The sequence below is a fragment of the Ptychodera flava genome, chromosome 16, assembly GCF_041260155.1.
Source record: "Ptychodera flava strain L36383 chromosome 16, AS_Pfla_20210202, whole genome shotgun sequence".
Lineage (NCBI taxonomy): Eukaryota > Metazoa > Hemichordata > Enteropneusta > Ptychoderidae > Ptychodera > Ptychodera flava.
The window spans coordinates 24,935,115-24,950,260 of NC_091943.1; the positions used below are offsets into that span (position 1 = coordinate 24,935,115).

The window sequence follows — 15,146 nt, forward strand, 5'->3', positions numbered from 1 at the left end:
CCAAACGAGAGTTCACGGGGAGTGATGACGTCACAGTGTTGTGGGATACCACTTCTGCGGGAATCCCTTGTAAGTCCCGCCACCCTGCCATCAGTGAAAACGGTATTCCTAGAAATTTGTCGTAATCATGACGACTGGAGATCAACAACCCGTTGCAGATGACACAGCGGAGGAACCAAAGTCTGCTGAACCGCCAAGGGTGGCAAATATAGTCATGGACTGTATACAGCGCGGAGATGCACTTCAGTTGCAGCAGTGTTTTGACGACGAAGAAAATCCGTACCACGCTGAAGTTGGAGAGTTGTTGAACAGACGTGACGAAAATGGAAAAGCCCCGATAGATTTAGCCTGTACGATGGGAAAGATTACAGTTTTGAAACTTTTACTAGAGAAAGGAGCGGACACAAATATAAGAGATATAGAAGGAAAGTCTCCATTAGATTTTGCTTGCATTCTCGGCAGGACAGCTGTGGTTACAGAACTGCTTGAAAACGAAACATCACCAGACAGCGCAACGGCGAGAGGTAGGAACAGTTACAATTCAAATTAATATTTTTTATGAATTAAAGGTGATATTCAGATGTTAAATCGAGCCGACTTGGTACCTTTTTTCGGTTGTTGAACGAGATGAGCGCCCTCTTGAATGTTGTCATGGCAACGTGTAGACCATTGGCGCTGGGTGTACACCTGGCGGCATAGTGATCATTTGTCCCCTCATTAGCAATCATATGTGTATGTGTTTATAGTGTGAAGTGTAATTTTTCATGCAACAATTACCGGGAAGTATGCTATCAATTTCATTGAAATTTTGTAAATGTTCCATGGCATAGATGTTGGAAAAGCATGAAAACACGTGTTATAATTTGTTTCAAATTTTATTTTCATATGCCTCACATTTACATCTTACGATTGCATAATTTTGTATTTAATGCATGTCATTTCATGCAATAAAAGATTGAATTTGTGCACGACTCTTTTATTAGTATTTAGCACCGAATGAAAAAATTCCAAGCTCTGACAGTTTTCAACTTAAATTTAGGAGATGTTGTTCAAAGATTACTAATGAATGAATGTATAGCCATATGCCAAAAAGCAGATTTCAACTTCTGCCTCATGAGAGTAAAAGTCAGTTGCGAATGTTATCAAATTACTTGTACACATGGGGTTTCCAGACAATGGAATTGAATATCTGCGCCGCTAATCGTTCAAGAATATCATTCCAGTTGCATAAATGTGATTTGACTTCCGCAGGGTATACAGCACTACATAGGGCAGCTGCATGGGGTCAGCTCGACTGCATCAAGTGCCTTGTAGAACATGGAGCAGATATGCAAATGAAGACAACACACTGTGAGAGACCCAGAGAAACAGCGATGAGATACAACAGACTAGAATGTGCTCAGTATTTAGATTGGGCAGGTAGGTATAGGTTTTTTTATTCCCAATATCTGTACTAAATTTCATGATTCTTTTCACTATTTTTGTTTTGTAAGGCAACTGCAAGTTCTTATTCTACTACCCAAAGCATGTTGAAATGCCCATTATTTAGTTCATCAACACAGTGTTTACACTTGAATGCACTGTTGTTGTTTACATTTGAATTCCAGTCCATGCCAGAATACACTTGTGAACAATAACAATGCAGTCCCTACATGTTCAGGTTGAGATGACAAGCCTAATACTGTGTTAATAAATGCTTTGGGGAGTAGAACAAGAAAATTTAGTTGACATTAAAGGAAAAATAATGAAAAAAAAAATCACATCATCGTATATCATTTTCATCTGAAAACAAAGTCACCACTGAGTTCTGTTGGGAAATGTAACATACAATCATGACAGTATGGTTCCCAGACACTTCGCACCAAAACCACTTCGCACCATACCATCTCGTCCCATGCCATTTCGCACCAAAACCACTTCGCACCAAAACAACCTCGTACCAAAACCACTTCGCCCCGAAAGTCACGTTGCCCCACACCATTTCGCCCCAAAACAATGCCACTTTGCCCCAAACTTACCGCCAACCGGTAAAGCTGAAAATAACCAACCACTACCATTGAAGTTTTCATCACCTTTTTCTATCATCCCAGGACTGAAATCTTGAAATTCTACACATTTCGAGGAAAATGACATCGTGCAATTCCGCGCACGGCACCTGAGTTGTAGCACTGAGTAGTTTGCGTGTTTATTTTTTTCTAATTCTACCGTTTATGGTTCGTGGTAGCCAAAATGTCCAGACATATTCATGGTTCCAAGTCGCAGGTAAAAACAACGTTATGATACGTCGTAACATCGTTGTTTTAGGACGAGTTGACAGTACTATAGTCTATACTTTGGGCGAAGTGGTTTTAGTACGAGGTGGTACTTGGGGCGAAGTGGCGTAGGACAAGGTAGTACTTGGGACGAGGTGGTTTTGGTGCGAAATGGTTTTGGGACGAAGTTGTGTGGGGCGAACTGGTTTTGGTGCGAAGTGTCTGGACCCCGACAGTATACATCAAGATTGGGATTGGTTTTGGGGAACTGATAGTCTTCAAGACTCATAGTGTTCCATGTTCATGTCCACAAAAATGTGGAACAATCAATAGGCAGTGAGCTCCCCACAGAAAACTACTAATGTTAATACAATATAAAATTACTTGTGTCTTCTGTACCCACTTTCTATGTTGTTGTCTACATTTCAGCTATTTCCCTCAACTATAAAATTTTCTATAAATCGTGATTGTCCTTGAATTAGAACTGCCAAGTTTAATCAGTGTAATTACAAAGAAATCAGGAAAATGTTTTGAGAGTGAAACTGTCGCTGTGAAATAGCACAGTTGTGGTCCAAAGTATTGGAAACTGATGTACACAACAATATTTGCTAAAAAATTTACAAAATGAGTTAGAATAGGAATATGACCAGGGCATGCAAGACTTAAATCATTATAAGTATAAATAAATATTATAAATGATTATTATTATGATTGTATTGCATACTGATAAAATATCATCCATGCACAAAAAAAAAAGACAGTTACAAGAAGGCAAATAGACCCTACAAATTAATATTAGAATTCAATCCATATGAAGATTGAGTCTACTATTATGACAAACATTTCTGTATTAATAATTGCAATTGAAGAGTGCTTTTAAGAGTAGACATACAATGAACAAGGTTTTAATGTGTATTAGGAGTAAAATAATGATATCAAATTTCTCTGCAAATTGAAGTGTATCAGAATGGCCCTTAAGTAGACATTCAGTCTGAATTATTGTAAATTTGCAGTAAAGCTGTTCTAGGCAGATGCACACATCATCGATATTAAAGGTAATCGTGCATTGGGTTGGCGGTGTGGCCCTCTTCTTCTACCTGAACAATTAACCACAGTGAAGCTGAACTCAGTGAGCTTGCATAGCCACAAGGTTTGCTACACAATACCTTCAATCAGATAGTGCACTTGGGGATCTAAAATTGCTAATATTAGATTTATTTTCATTTACGATTGCCTGTATTCATACAGGACAGGTTCTTGGTCTATTCCCAAAGTCATGTTGAAATGCTTAATTAAGTCATAGACCCAACAGAAAACATTCCCTGTAGGGTCTATGATTAAGTGTTCAAATTATCAATATAGCCTGCTTGTAGATTTGTGTAAATGTCAATTTTTTTGTGCACAACTGATTTTTTCTCTTGAATATATTAGAATTCATTTGTCAACAATAACAGTGAACATTGTACATATTGAAATTTGTGTTAGCTTTGCTGTTATTAGTATATAGATAGATGAGGGAGAAGTATAAGAAATATATGTTATTGTAAATATTAAAAGGTACGGCTATTGTTCCATTAAATGCAAAGATCAGAAGCTGCCTGGCCAAACAACGTTCTGTTTGAAAGCCTACCTCAACTCATGTTTTATCTAGTTTTATCAAAATCGTTTGAAACAATTACAGTAATATGAACAATTGTTCAGTTAGCCCAGACAAGGAAATGCATGCAGACAGATCAATTTGCATCATCGCTAATGTTTTCCTCAAAGGCTTTTGCAAGTTTCTGTATTGTTGCTGTGAAAATGTAGGTGTTTTGACAGCAGCAATCACGTTTTTTCAGAAGGCAGTACTCTCTATACTCCTTTGTGCTGTGATGCACGGTTGGCACTATGACCAACCGATGACCGTTCCTTGAAATGTATTGCCGCAAGCTATCGACTAAATAGTGAGAATTCATGTGAAAGATGGAAGGGGCTGATTCTACGAAAGGAAAATTTCTCACACAGTTCACCGAGGCATTGAACTGTGTGATTTTGCAGACTATTCGTTGGCCAGCCTGAAGATATTGCATTTCACATATACAATATGTATGAGGAGCATCATCCCCTTTAATAATCAACTGCAAAATCTGTCTTGTGTCTTTTCTTTTTAATGCCCTGATGAGCAGTTACCAGTCTATATACATGCATGCACTAAACGAAAGATGAACTTTAGAATATGTAAATGAGTAGTTCCAATCTTATTATGATTGAAAAAAGTCCATTTTTATGTCCTTCATTGACAGTTGTTTGTATTGAAGTCCAACTGTTCCTCAGAAAGTAATGGGAACATTGTGTTTTAGTGACAGGGTGATAGCTTGTATTGTACCTTTCAAGCTTCCCATCTAAATGTATATCCTCACAGTAGTATTGATAATTCTTGATTCATGAGTTCAAATGTCAAAATATTCTGATCCGTTCCAAGTAAGAATGCGGAATTTTTGTATCATGCACAAGTCTGAATCTCAAATAATTCTTTCTGATAATCACAGTCCCTTTTGTGGAGGGACCGTCTGATAATGAAAGAAACCAAATTTTGTATCCTGATAATTCTGTGGAGTGCTGCCATGATCAACAATACTGCTGCTCTGCTGTTTCTTTGTTAGTTTATCCATTTGGTTTTTCTCCATCTGTCAATTAACAGAAGCCAAACATGCCCTGGTACAGTTAATCAGGGAGACTAAGGAAACAATTGAAGATCCCCAGAAGGTTCTTGGAAGACTGACTAAGGATGACAAGGTGAGGCACTGCTACACCCATAACTTCCCCTCGCATTCACATCTGCCACCCCCATCGATCAAAATGGACAAAGCCAACTCATTTTGAATCACCATTTCTTGGGCACTTACAAAAACAGAATAACTTTGACACTTCACATTTCTGGGGATTGAGGAAAACGGAAGGCTGAGTTATTTTGTTGTAATTATGTTTTGCTGTAATTATGGGTATTTTTGTCCGAAAAGCGTCCGAAAAGTGTGGAAATGTTACCCAGCATTTCATTATGATGCAAATTTTGTCAACAAATATCTATCAATTTTCCTATGTTAAACATACTCACAGATAAAGAGACGGAAAAAGGAGTCAAGTAATATAATTTTAGTCTCAAAACTGTGGAAAGTTTTTTTAAAAGTGAAAAGTATTTAGTATCCCCTCAATTGCTTACAATTTTGTTATTTGTTTGCTCTGCAAAATGCTTCTTTCTACTCATTGAAAAAAAGACAGACAAACCAAGGTCAAGTGATGTTCATTGCAAGGAGAGAAAGTGTCTGTGTTGTCATCTTCACAGATAAAAATACACTTGAGGAACATTTGTGTAAACTACACAACTTGTAAAAGGACTCAAAATCAGTTGTGGAAACAAAATGGAAAAAACTCACTTGGCAAGGTCTGGCATGTGTTCGGATGGTCCAGCCACCTTGTGTTTGCAAGGATGGATGGATGGATGGATGGTCCAGCCACCTTGTGTTTGCAAGGATGGATGGATGGATGGTCCAGCCACCTTGTTTTTGCAAGGATGGATGGATGGATGGTCCAGCCACCTTGTGTTTGCAAGGATGGATGGATGGATGGATGGTCCAGCCACCTTGTGTTTGCAAGGATGGATAGATGGATGGTCCATTCACCTTGTGTTTGGGTATTGCAAACCAGTGATATGATAGCTTAATTCTCCACAAAAATGTGTACATGTATGTGTTGTTATCAACCACTTGATCCATTCAATCAACAGTTATGATTGAAAATGTTAAATTTGGTATATAGCTGATGTAAAATTACTCACAGAATGAATTATTTGAAAAAACACACTTAGGCTGCTTCTTACCTTCCCATCTCTGATCTCTGTAGTACTGCCAAGGAAGCAAACAGACAGATAATGATCATTCACATTGACTTATTCATCATTTTATCTAGATGACCGGAATCAATGCATGTACAGAGAAACAGGAATGGCTTGACGTGACTGAAGATCCAACAATAGATGACTTCATCCAACAGAAGAAAGCTCTGGACGAGATCCTTGAGCCAATCCATGTCAAGCTGTCTGAACCCCGTAAGTTAACATAGAGATGCTGTAAAACTTGTCATTTAAGGGACAGTCTCAGATTGTCGCATAAGTTCAAAAAGCAAAAGTCATTCGTTTACAGGGGGAGGGGGTTTGACCTCCATTTAATTAGTGTTCTTCACTTTCGCACTTTTATTTTGTGATTACAAGCTCTCTTTATGCTGTATGTAAAAATAAACAAAAACTGCACACTCTGCACACTCGTACCATAAAATTTCGCAGTATAACTATTACCAACTCGACTCGTTTGTGTCATGCTGACAGTGGGTAGTACTCAAATTTGATTGATTACTTGACGATGTAATGTGGTCAAGGGAAACATTCTGCAGTAGCTGAAGCAAAATGCTACATGTACTCTCAGACAGACATCAACATTTCACACTTTTGGACGTTCGTTTAGGGGGAGAGGGGAGGGGATTTTGATCTAAATGAAGGAATTTCGTTTCTTGAACTTATGCAACAATCAGAGACAGTCCCTAAAGCCAGCATGCTTTTACTAGGCGAAAAAATTAACAAGCAGCCTGGTTCTCCTAAATTAAAATTACACTGAAATTTGGTTCATAAAATTATTTTAATGTCTTGGCACGTGAAATTTTTACTGTAACCTGCTGCATAGAGAGGTGGAAATAATTTTAAATTTTTTGTTTCGTCGAGATCAGATGTAAGATATAGTGGATATGTAGGCAAGACACCTATTATGTATCATTTTGCACAGGTAAACCTCTCAAGAGCTACCTGCCGGGATGTCTGGCGACTGTCCTCCATGAATTTCCTACACTGACTTAACCCAACAGTGCAATGTATTAGCATCAGAGCAAAACCAATGCAGCATGTCCATAAGAGTAGGATCTAAACTGAGTTCAAATAAATTACATGTTTATGACACGATGTCGTCTCAAAGCTATGATAGTAAAAATACAGGAAGGTGGAGGCCTGAAGAGTAAATGTTGTGATGTGCATTGATGAAAGAAATGATTGCAAAGGTGTGAAATTTAAATTTAACAATTTGAAAAAGAGATGGTCACTGGTGTTATCGCAGGAATCTGAGTCAATTAGATTATGCAAATTTCATTCAAGTACTTCAAAGAGCAAATGATAATATAACAAAGGTGTCGGAATAGCATGCAGTGGTTGTTAATTTTTCAGATTCAAGGTTTTAACAGCTAGACATGTTGTGAGTAATAAATAAACCACATCATGAATTTAGAATGTTTCAAATAATTAATTTTAAATTGAAGTATAAAAATTATTTCACCTAAAGAGTAATAGCAAACAGACTGTTTTTTGGCCGATTCGCCTGCACCTTTTTGTAGTTTTATGTTCGTCGAGTCCTTTCAATAGATATCATTAAGGATGGTATTAATTCCCTCATTACTTCATCATGCTCCATCTTTCCCCAGACAAGGTCGCTGATTTCCTCCAAAGAAATAAGAAGTCTTTGAAATTCATACAGCAATGTTTTGCATGTTGCCAAAAATGTGTCCAGCTATCTGATACAGCCTATCATCTATATATTTACATTTATGTGTATTCAATTTTGTATGCTGCATGGGTAATTGTACGTGTGCCAGGGGTGTATTTGCGCCACTGTCGAATAACTTCATGCTTCGCACTGTCAGGCAATTCAGTAAGCCCGGGCAATTATCTGAAATAACACCTGATTGCCTCCATTATATTTTGCAGCTCCTGAAAAACCCCACAGGAGGTAAGCCGAACAACGGTATCAGTGAGAGATTTATTGTTGTGCGTCTTTCATTTGTGGTGTTATATCACTAACTTTAACTTCATGAGTGTTTTGTAAATTTTAGAAGTCTACCATGCATATCCTGTTTCAGTGTTAATAACCAGTGTTACACCATCACAGTTTTAGGATGTAAGATTTTATAATAGGTAAATGATTTATGATTTTGTGTAAAAGATATCACACATTGATTCATTTGTAAATAAGTGTTTTGCTTTTAGATTTATTATCCATTTCTGATCATTTTTGATCAGTTCAATAAACAAAAACAAAAATTATATTTTTATGATCAGTTTGATAAAAAATTACAAAAATAGATGACAAAGTTAAATGTGGGTTTAAAGTTAAGAGACTCAGCTTTATTGTCATTATAATGTTGGTTGAAGGAAAATGTAATGCACACTACTTAAGGCCCATTTCACAGCATCACATGTTAACGCTTTTGTTGAACAGGAAAGTAGGGCAGGTACAACTATTGGTGTACATTGTCAATCCTGATGCAAAGGCACTGATTTGTGTTGGCTGATTTATTTATAGTCAGACTATAAACAATTCCTTTTTTTTTGTAAGAAAGTTAGCTATTTGAAAAAATGGAAGGTATGAATAAGAATTCTACGATATTCCTACTGTTAGTAATTCAAAAAAATTGCCCTGATAGAGCACTTCCCCCTGTTTCCAATGGTTAACTGATTGCTGTATATCTGCAATTAGGTTTTGACTTCAATTAATGTACGTATTCATAGCACAGGCAACAAATAATCAGTATATGTCTATATATTTTTGTGCACAAATAAATCTGACTTCTGGTGGTTTTGTAAAGGAAATCTACGTACATATCATTACACCAGTAGATCATTGTATCAGTGATGTTGCTGTACATCCATATCATAACACCAAAACATGCTGTTCAGGCTTGAAGAACAGTGCAGTCACTCAATGCATAACAGGAAAAAAATTGTTCCTCCTTTAATGCTATATACTTAAGGTAGTAAGCGCCGCAAAAAAACAATGAAAGGCTTGAATTTTTTTCAAACAAGCCTTAATAAAACTCACTCCAATAACATTCAAAAAAGTTATTAAAATAATGCGAAGCTAAATAAAAATGACTATTATTCAAAATGTAAGAATTTTATTGCTAAACAAAAGACTGAAACGTGAAAATTTCACACAATTTGACCCAACCAGAGTGAAGGTACCGGTATATTCCTTTTAAAATTTGAAAACAGGAAGAAAAAGAAGCAATGAAATCAGGTGATTTGCATACATTTGCGTAAATTTCCCCTCCTCACGCACAATTCTTGGCATGCTTATAAGTAAACTACCAATTTTTCAATCTTTGGTTAACAAATAACTAATGAATTTCCGCAAAAGTGATTAGGCTAAAAAACGTGTCTTCTACGCACCCTTATATTTTGACGCAATTTGCTGTTGATTGTATTTGTTCACTGTGTTATGAACAGCTTTTTTGAAAAGAAACTCAGCTACTTCTATGTACAGAGCACTCTAAATTTCTTTGTTTACATCGGATGCAGGTCAGAGGTCAGACATCCCTAGTGCATCAACGCCCGTACTGGAACTCCGCATACTGTGCATAATTGGAAAGTTATTGAATGCTAGAACCACATAAGTTACAGCAACATGCGTATGATAGTGTATATTTGAACAGATATTTTTTGCAAAAAGTGTTTGTTGCTGCTTGTAATAGATATCTACAATTATACACATGCACGTTGCAAATTTTGAAGTGGCAAACACATTTCCTTTTGTTTGGGTGCACAACAGAAAGATTTCATAATTTTGAATGGGTGTGATAGACACAAGTACAGCAGTTTCACTGATATCAACATCGTAGTCATTTTATCTACTTTTTGAACATACGCTATTTTGAATGATACACGATCATATTAACATTTAGTCTGTTCATTTGAGCAGGTAAACGTTCATTTTAGAATGATATGAAACTGCACAGATGCATAGTTAGCTTAAATCACAAAGTAAATGCCCCTTTTGTTTTCTTATAATACCAAAAATGCATATGAACAAAGTGTCCTTTATTCTGTGTATCAGCAATTTCCATGGAAAATTTCTACAGTATATAAAAAAGAAAGTGCCCCCATTCATATAAACATCTACTTTCCTTTCTGAAATAAATGATGCTGCTTGTAAATACTTTTGTAAACTACAACCTTGACATGGAATAATGTTTGTTTCGAGATGTACATTTAAAAAGATTCAGACTTTTATATAAAAGTAATTTAGATCAGAGATATTGATTAACTGTTTGTTGTCGTAGATTTCCCATGGTAATTAATTTTGATCAGAGGTATTGATCAATTGTTTGTTGTTGTAGATTTCTCATCTAAATTGCTGTAGATCAGAGATATTGATTGACTGTTTGTTTTGAAGATTTCTAATCTGGTATTAACATTAATATAGCCTCTGGTAGTTGCATTTATATTAACATATTGACTGACAATGTAGTGTACCCAAGAGATGTGCTTGAAAATATCTATTTATTGAGTGTTTAAAACAATTAAACTCATCATACATCTGACATCTGTGAATTGTCCTTTGTTTTGAGTGTAAATTGATTGAGTGCTTTAAAGCTTTTTTAATTAACTTCTCTGATAATTTACGTTTGGTAGATTTTTGCTGTGTTTGAAATGTACATCCAGTGGTACAGATTTGCCGTAGTGTTGAATTCACTCCCTTGAAGCTTCCAAAAGCATTCCAGCCCGTGTTTTGGCTTTCTGGTTGGTTGCAGCAATAACTTGCTGACATTTGACAGTGTGCCTATAAATTGCTAAAAGAGATATTTCTTGAAGTCTGTCTCCGTCCATTGAAACTTAATAGAGCTAAATTCAACTCTTCTGGTAAATGTGAAGTACAAAGTAGTCATAGATATGTCCTTGTTATTGGTCCTTCATATCAAAATACATAGAATTAAACATTTCTGTATTCAAAGAGGGGCACATTCACTATCAATTTGACGTTCTATTGATGTATTTTACAAAAGCTATTCAATTTTCCTCTTTCAAAAAACCTTGTGTATGCTGAGGAACTATTATTAGCCTCCATTTGTAGGTTATCTGTGGAAACCACATTTGTATAGAAACATATTCCTCGAAATTTCAAACACAAAGAGGGAACTTCCGAAACATGAGATCAATTATTTAAGTCAAGAAGTGGTGTCTTTGCCCCTCAATACCCTTTCAACCCCATTTTTTTCATATACTGGTCCAACCAAAACATTGTATACATTGTGGTTGTACCATTTAGAGGTAGTGAAAGGGTTCATAATCATTGCTTTTGTACAATGTCACAGTGTTGCTTGTTCTCTATCATCATATGATACTTTGTAAGAAATTTATGAGAAATGTCAATACTCTTCAAAAATATTTTATCTATTCTGTAATCTGTAATTTTGTAGTCATTCTTTCATGTTGAGTACATGTACCATGTTTCAATCTTCATTGTAGTTTGCAGAAAAAGTGACTAACACTCTTATGTCAATGTCGATGCTTACCACTGTCTGTTTTCTGTGTAGAGTTCATGAGCTATATTACATTAAATCTGTAAATCTGTAAATTGTGTCTTTAAGCAAATGTTAAAATTTACAAACACTTCGATCTATGGAACGATCAATTACACCTGATGTAGGACCACAAAACACTTTGCCAGTCTTGTTTTTAAAAAAGCCTTTCATATCTGTAATCCCTGTATTTTAGCATTTCTATTACTTCCAGCAGCCTTTCTTTAGTTTGACATTCAGTAATGTATCAATGTGGTAATCAGTGCTGGATCAAAATCTTGTTTGACTAGACTGTACACGGATCACACATCTTCAAAACAGATATAGGTCCTTCACGCATGTCCCATACACCTGGAACACTGACTTATATACAACAAAGAGTGAATCCAGGTTCCCAATAGAACAGAAAGATCTGTGTTCCAGCAAATTCATGCACAAGCAAACTTTTTGAATATCTATTTAAGGTAGAGCGCACCTCAGGGACAGACATTCGGACTCTCAAACTTTAACAATTCTCTTCTGATATACCCCATGTGGGGGTTCATTTTAAAGCTCTTGGTGAAAGAAAACTTTTCACTGGCTTAGTTTTTCGAAATTCGAAGATTTTTATTTTTCTCAATAGAGTTAACACAGGGATGGCGGCCATTTTGAATTTCTAATATCGGTAAATCTTGGGTAATTTGTTTCTCTAGTACCAAAATGTGCACTGTGACCCCCCTATTTTTATTCTTGATTTTGAAAGAGAATGATTGAAAGATCCCTTGAGGAAAGTTAGAGCAAAAGTTTAAGTCTTTCACTTTCGAGGTGCATATTACCTTAAAGCGTGGCAATACAGCATGTAAGATTATAGACAAGGACATCTGTGTACTGACAGGTGTTAGATAGCCCCTCAACAGTTATTGAAGAGCCATAGTCTGCAAATTTCACACTTTGCAGCTTTTTCAAAATCAGATTTTGTCAAGCACTCCAAAATGACATATGCTACCAAATGAATCATTGACATATAAAAGCAGTGTTATTCCATATAAATCTAATAATAACATGATAGCATGATCCAGGCTTCAAGAAGATACTCTACTTTGAATACACAATTTTTGAGACAAAAAAGTACCTCAGAAAAAAATTATTCTTTCAAGGCACATTTCATGCATTGTTGGATATCAAATTGACCGTTGAAGTGAAACACTCTTGCATAAAATTTTTATTGGTTTGTAGATAAAGTTACGATTTAAAATGGGATTCTCTGAGACATTAGATGAGTTCATCCGCACAGCAAATGATCACTTTGTTATGTTTGTAGAAATCATTTTCCAGATGTGTATTTCATCTCTCTGTCTCTGTAACAACTGATGTGTATATTTCTGTTCATTATCATCATTGTTTGTAATTCTCCTATGTAAATATACCGGTATATATATATATATATATATATATATATATATATATATATATATATATATATATATATATATATATATATATATATATATATATATATATATCTGTTTATAGAAAATAATAAACATTACAAAAATCTGTGCACACAAATAAAATTAATCCTCATACTATGTTGATGTTTTTGTTCTTTGCATGGCATCAGGGGCACAGTAATTTCTCTTTCATGAGAGAGGCCTCTTTATCACTGGGGAAACGGCCGTTATTTCATCAAAATGCACAGGAAAGTGTGAAGAATCTGTAATCTGTGATATTTCAAGGATGTAAGAAACTCAAGCAGTGGATGCTTAATGTGAAATGCCAAGGAGTCAATCCTAGTCAGATCACAGACCTTGGTGTGATTGTGGGACTGAAGATAGGCTCACAGACGTAAATTGCAAAACATCTATTGACATATTAACAACACTGTATTGTGTGTTCAACTACATAGGTTTGATCTGTGATTTGTGTTTTGTAGAAATCAGACTATTGATAAGCCACCTTGGTAAGCTCAAACTACAGTGAATGTTTACTGCTAAGGTTGTACTAACAGTATTGCTCGTGTGTTTTGTTTTGCTGTGATGTAATGATGCCATATGCTGAGGACAGAGTGGAATATATTTTGCAAAATGGTACCTATACACTCATTTCCATCAAAACATGTTTGTTACCAGCTACAATTATCATAATGAATCATAAGACCAGACATAGTTTATTTTAAGGCAGGAGGATTTGTTTTTGTGTTCTAAGGGACGTGAAAAGGACAGGAAATTAGTATTATATTTTTAGAAACCTCAGACTCTTCTTCCAATTCACTAATTTTACGCTACTGCAAAGAGCACTGCAAAAGAAATCATGGGTTGGATTACAAGATATATATAGTATTTCATTTTCCCAGGGTGAATAAAAGACAGCTTCTATATCAAAGGTTCTCATGATATTCAGTTTATACAGAATTTTTAAAGATATTGAAATGATACAAGTTTTGAGTGTTACTTTTCAACTTGTTTTTAGCTCACATTTGGTATACCAATGTGAGGTTATGGTATAAGCTGAATCAGTTCATTTGCATCTGATTTGCATGTCTGTATATTTGTGGGTATGTGCGAATGTATGTCCGTCACACACAAAGGCTCCCATACCGCCAAAGCTACCGTCTCAGTATTTGGTGTACAGGTAGATGTAGGGGTTGAGATGTGAATTTGTTCAATGAACACATCAGTGTCAAAAATGTGCAAATGAGGTAAGAAAAAGTGAAATCCTGCAAATGTGCAGGCCAGTAAGAAACAGGCCAACTCCACTGATCTTGAATAATTTCCTGTCATTGTTTATGACTGTTACATATTAACAGACCTGATGAAACCACAGACAGTAGAGGGGGCAAAGACCCTCTATACTCAAACTAAGAGGGGCTTGTTTCTGCTATGCATGTTGCTAAAGTTGACCTCCAGTACCTAAAGTTTCAGACCTTAATTACTTTTGTCATTCTTGTTTTTCTGGTTTAAATATTTCTTGTTGTTTTTCTGGTTGTACTGTGCAGAAATCATTGTCATAACATCAACGTAGAATTTTCCTGCACTGAACAGATAGAAACAACATTTATTGTTGATCATTGGTAACCCATACTGGTATATACCAATTCTGATCAAATTTGAGCGACACCGTATAATTGCGGTATTTTTGACTTTGTAGAATCTGAAATTGTGTCTCTGGGAATAAATTCTTCATAGATCTCTGAAAAAGGCCATATTGGAACTTTTTATTTCGATGCTGTCACTTGAATTGATGCATAAATACACAAATATATCATATAGGAATTAAATTCAATGCCAAAATATCATGAAGCAGTATTTCATTGGAGTAAATCACACTGCATTCACTTCAAAAGCTAAAAACAACTCCCTGTAAAAAAACCGTAGTTTGATGTTAATGTAGAATGTTCTTAGAGTCAATTCTAAAATAGCTTGGAATTACAACGTGCTTAGGTGATAAGAAAAACGTTTCTGGCGATAGAAAATGACGCCACCTGCATTCATTACAAATGTTCTATTTCGACAAAGTTTGCAACAATTTAACCCAATACGACATACA

At 35.7% G+C, this 15,146-nt stretch overlaps 1 protein-coding gene across 2 annotated transcripts; it reads left to right on the forward strand.

Annotated features, from left to right (window-relative positions):
* Window positions 1-18: 18 nt before the first annotated feature.
* Window positions 19-13,429, forward strand: LOC139114397 (ankyrin repeat domain-containing protein 45-like). 2 transcript variants are annotated; one of them, XM_070676114.1, is made up of 6 exons: window positions 19-524; window positions 1,252-1,419; window positions 4,933-5,027; window positions 6,198-6,336; window positions 8,032-8,053; window positions 13,222-13,429. In XM_070676114.1, exons 1-6 carry the CDS (start codon window positions 128-130, stop codon window positions 13,244-13,246), a joined length of 846 nt encoding a protein of 281 aa, XP_070532215.1. In that variant the 5' UTR covers window positions 19-127; the 3' UTR covers window positions 13,247-13,429. The 2 variants fall into 2 exon arrangements, with proteins under 2 accessions (XP_070532215.1, XP_070532216.1); XM_070676115.1 differs by lacking the exon at window positions 13,222-13,429 and having other exon boundaries at window positions 20-524; window positions 8,032-10,643.
* Window positions 13,430-15,146: the final 1,717 nt, after the last annotated feature.